The following is a 2,663-nucleotide window of genomic DNA, read 5'->3' as shown; positions in this document are numbered from 1 at the left end:
GTAGGGAAGGACAACTACTGCAGAAAGAGGCCATTCAGGGTCAAAGGCTAGAAGTCCCTATGGTGAACCCGACAAGAAGGCCGGCAGCGGCTACATGGAAGGTCTGCAGTGGCTCTGATACCATGTTGAATTGTGGAATGGAGTAGCTAAATTTTATTGATAGAAAAGGGGAGTATATTCACCCAATTACAATGACGGTCACAAGTAATAAAAACAAAATAAATAGAAATAGGAATGGAAATAAAAACAGAATAAGGAGAAATACAAAAGAAATAACGCAATAATTAATACAAATCCATATATATAATACAAATATCTACATAAATCTAATATTAATAACAGGGAGAGAATAAATAAAATCGAACAACACTGAAAACTTGATGCATGAAAAAGTTAACCAGAATTTAGGATTGTTTTTATACATTTATATTGATGATATTACACTTTAAGAAAGATATTTTTGTGTTTATCTTGCAGGTAAAACAAGTAATTAAAGTGAGGAAACCGGAAGAGGAATTTGAGCTGAATGGTTCAAAGTGGCACGGGCGCCTAAGCGCCGGACCTCCCTTGGGCACTAAGCGCAGTCCATGACTTACCAGCCCGAGAGGTCGGTGATTAGGGCACCTAGGCGCCGCGATACCAGAGCGTAGGCACCGGACCATTGGGCGCTTAGGCATCAATTCATTCCACGACAAACCAAGAGTCTGGCGTCTATGCGCCAGAAACTGCCTGGAGCAGTTGCTGCAGTTTGTGAATAGGGGATCATGTAAGGATGATAGGGAGTTATCGAAGCGGTTGTAAAGTGGGTTCTTCTTGGAGTTCCTTTTTTTTTAGTGCAAAGGCTTAGGGAATCAGGAAGTGTGCTTGTTGAGTCAACTTCTGGTTGTTGTAAAGGAGAAATTAGTTAAGTATCTTTGTATTGATTGTTGTATTTCAGTTGTATCAAACTGTAAGCGGATTTCTCTTTTGTTCAATGCAATTGTTTGATGATTTCAGCATGCTTCTTAGGTAAACCTTTAACTCTTTATTGTGATGATTAAGTGGGATGATTGGAATGTGAATTGCTTGATAAGTTTTCTTTATTTTCAAATGGTGATGATTAACCATAAGAATTTAATTTATTTTTCATTTTGGCCAAGTGAATTGTTAAAACTTGTTGTGACCATAAAACTTAGGAAAGCTATGGTAGAATCAACTAGGCTAATCACATTAAACTATGAGGTATAGGTTGATATGTCTTGTAAGGAGAAGCAAATGTTAGGAAAATATGTTTTGAAGGGATAGCTATGAGATTTAAAGAATTAAAGTCAATTTTATCCAAACTTCTTTATGCTTTCTATCCAAGCTTATTTATGCACTCGAAAGATCTAAAAAAAATTGTTGCTCCTATTTGCCACTAGTCTTTTACTACTTGCAAATTTACATTCCATGTCATTCACTTAACTCATTACAAGGAAAAGCCTCTTAAGTATTTGATATCTTTCAATCCAAATTGCTAAAAGTAGGATTACTTGTGTATGATTTAAATTTGTTGTTTATGGTAACACAATAGGTTAGCTTTTCGGACTTTAACATTTTCAACCTTTTAGGCTAGGACTTAGAACCAGCATGCTAGAATTCCTCCTAACAAAAATATCTCGTTCCTTGTGGGATCGACATTTCAAACTCTAAAATTCGATATTAATGATACGACATGTGCACTTGCGTAAGCCCCCTGTGTGTTGTTGCACCAAGAAGTAGTAACAAAACCCTAGAAAATTCCAGCAGTGTTATAAACTTCAATGCATCTAATGCGACTCTATTTCATAAAATTGCAGTTAATGCCATGGATTCTACCTTGCTTTCATCCCCTTTTTGCTAAGTCCCATCCAATACATTATTAGATGAATCTATTCATCTTATTCCAAAAGCTACTTCATATGTAGGAATTGCATGTAACACTAATAGTGGATATCAATGAATTTTTAGTGTGTTGGGATAGTTTAATTTATAATGATTCATCAGTTATCTTAAGGATGCCCAACCTTTTCAAAACTTGATGAATATCAAATGCTAAATTTAGCTAGGTCAAAATTTTCAAGTTGATCAGATTGATGTGGAATTTCTTCCACTAAGTGCTACAATTTACATCAATTCAAGAAAAAAAAAAATTTGCTCCTAGTTACCACTTGCTTTTTGAGTACAATACAGGAGATAAGTGTTGTCAGTAAATAAACCTGAAGAACAGCAGATTCTGTCACAATGTCTCCACTATCCATGAAATCAACGATGGGTGTACAGGAAGCATCCTCCATAACTTCCTTGCCAATGCATTTCATATTGAAACCATACACATTTTCCCAAAACGGTAAGCTCGTTCCCCCTCTTCCAAATCCAGCAACAAGCTAATGACAAATAACATTGAATTGTTAGCATGAAAGTAGTGTAGAATAAACTAAGACGTATTAGATTTCGTACTTCCTTACAATAGTAGCGGTGTCTGGTAGGATAGCACCGCCAGGTTTCAGCCACCGATCACGTGCATAAAGAACAGAACCGAGCATTGACTCGTACAAAAGGCAATATCCCATCCACTCACTCACTAACACATCAATGCTATGTGGCGGTATCTTTTTAAGTTTGTCGAGTTCTTCGACCATAGTCTGAACAACATCAATTAAACC

At 36.4% G+C, this 2,663-nt stretch overlaps 1 protein-coding gene across 1 annotated transcript in view; it reads right to left on the bottom strand.

Annotated features, from left to right (window-relative positions):
• The window catches only part of LOC110026423 (probable protein arginine N-methyltransferase 3), a 24,502-nt gene that overhangs the window by 8,245 nt on the left and 13,594 nt on the right, over positions 1–2,663 (bottom strand). Inside the window, 2 exon segments of the mRNA XM_020727352.1 lie at positions 2,217–2,384; positions 2,466–2,663. The exon segment at positions 2,466–2,663 is cut by the window's right edge and continues 12 nt beyond it. Coding sequence (XP_020583011.1) covers positions 2,217–2,384; positions 2,466–2,663 — 366 coding nt within the window.

Source organism: Phalaenopsis equestris, unplaced genomic scaffold (genome assembly GCF_001263595.1).
Source record: "Phalaenopsis equestris unplaced genomic scaffold, ASM126359v1 Scaffold000372, whole genome shotgun sequence".
NCBI classification, from domain to species: domain Eukaryota; kingdom Viridiplantae; phylum Streptophyta; class Magnoliopsida; order Asparagales; family Orchidaceae; genus Phalaenopsis; species Phalaenopsis equestris.
The sequence above is the reverse complement of the archived record's forward strand: the minus strand, read 5'-3'. Positions and strand labels throughout refer to the sequence as shown.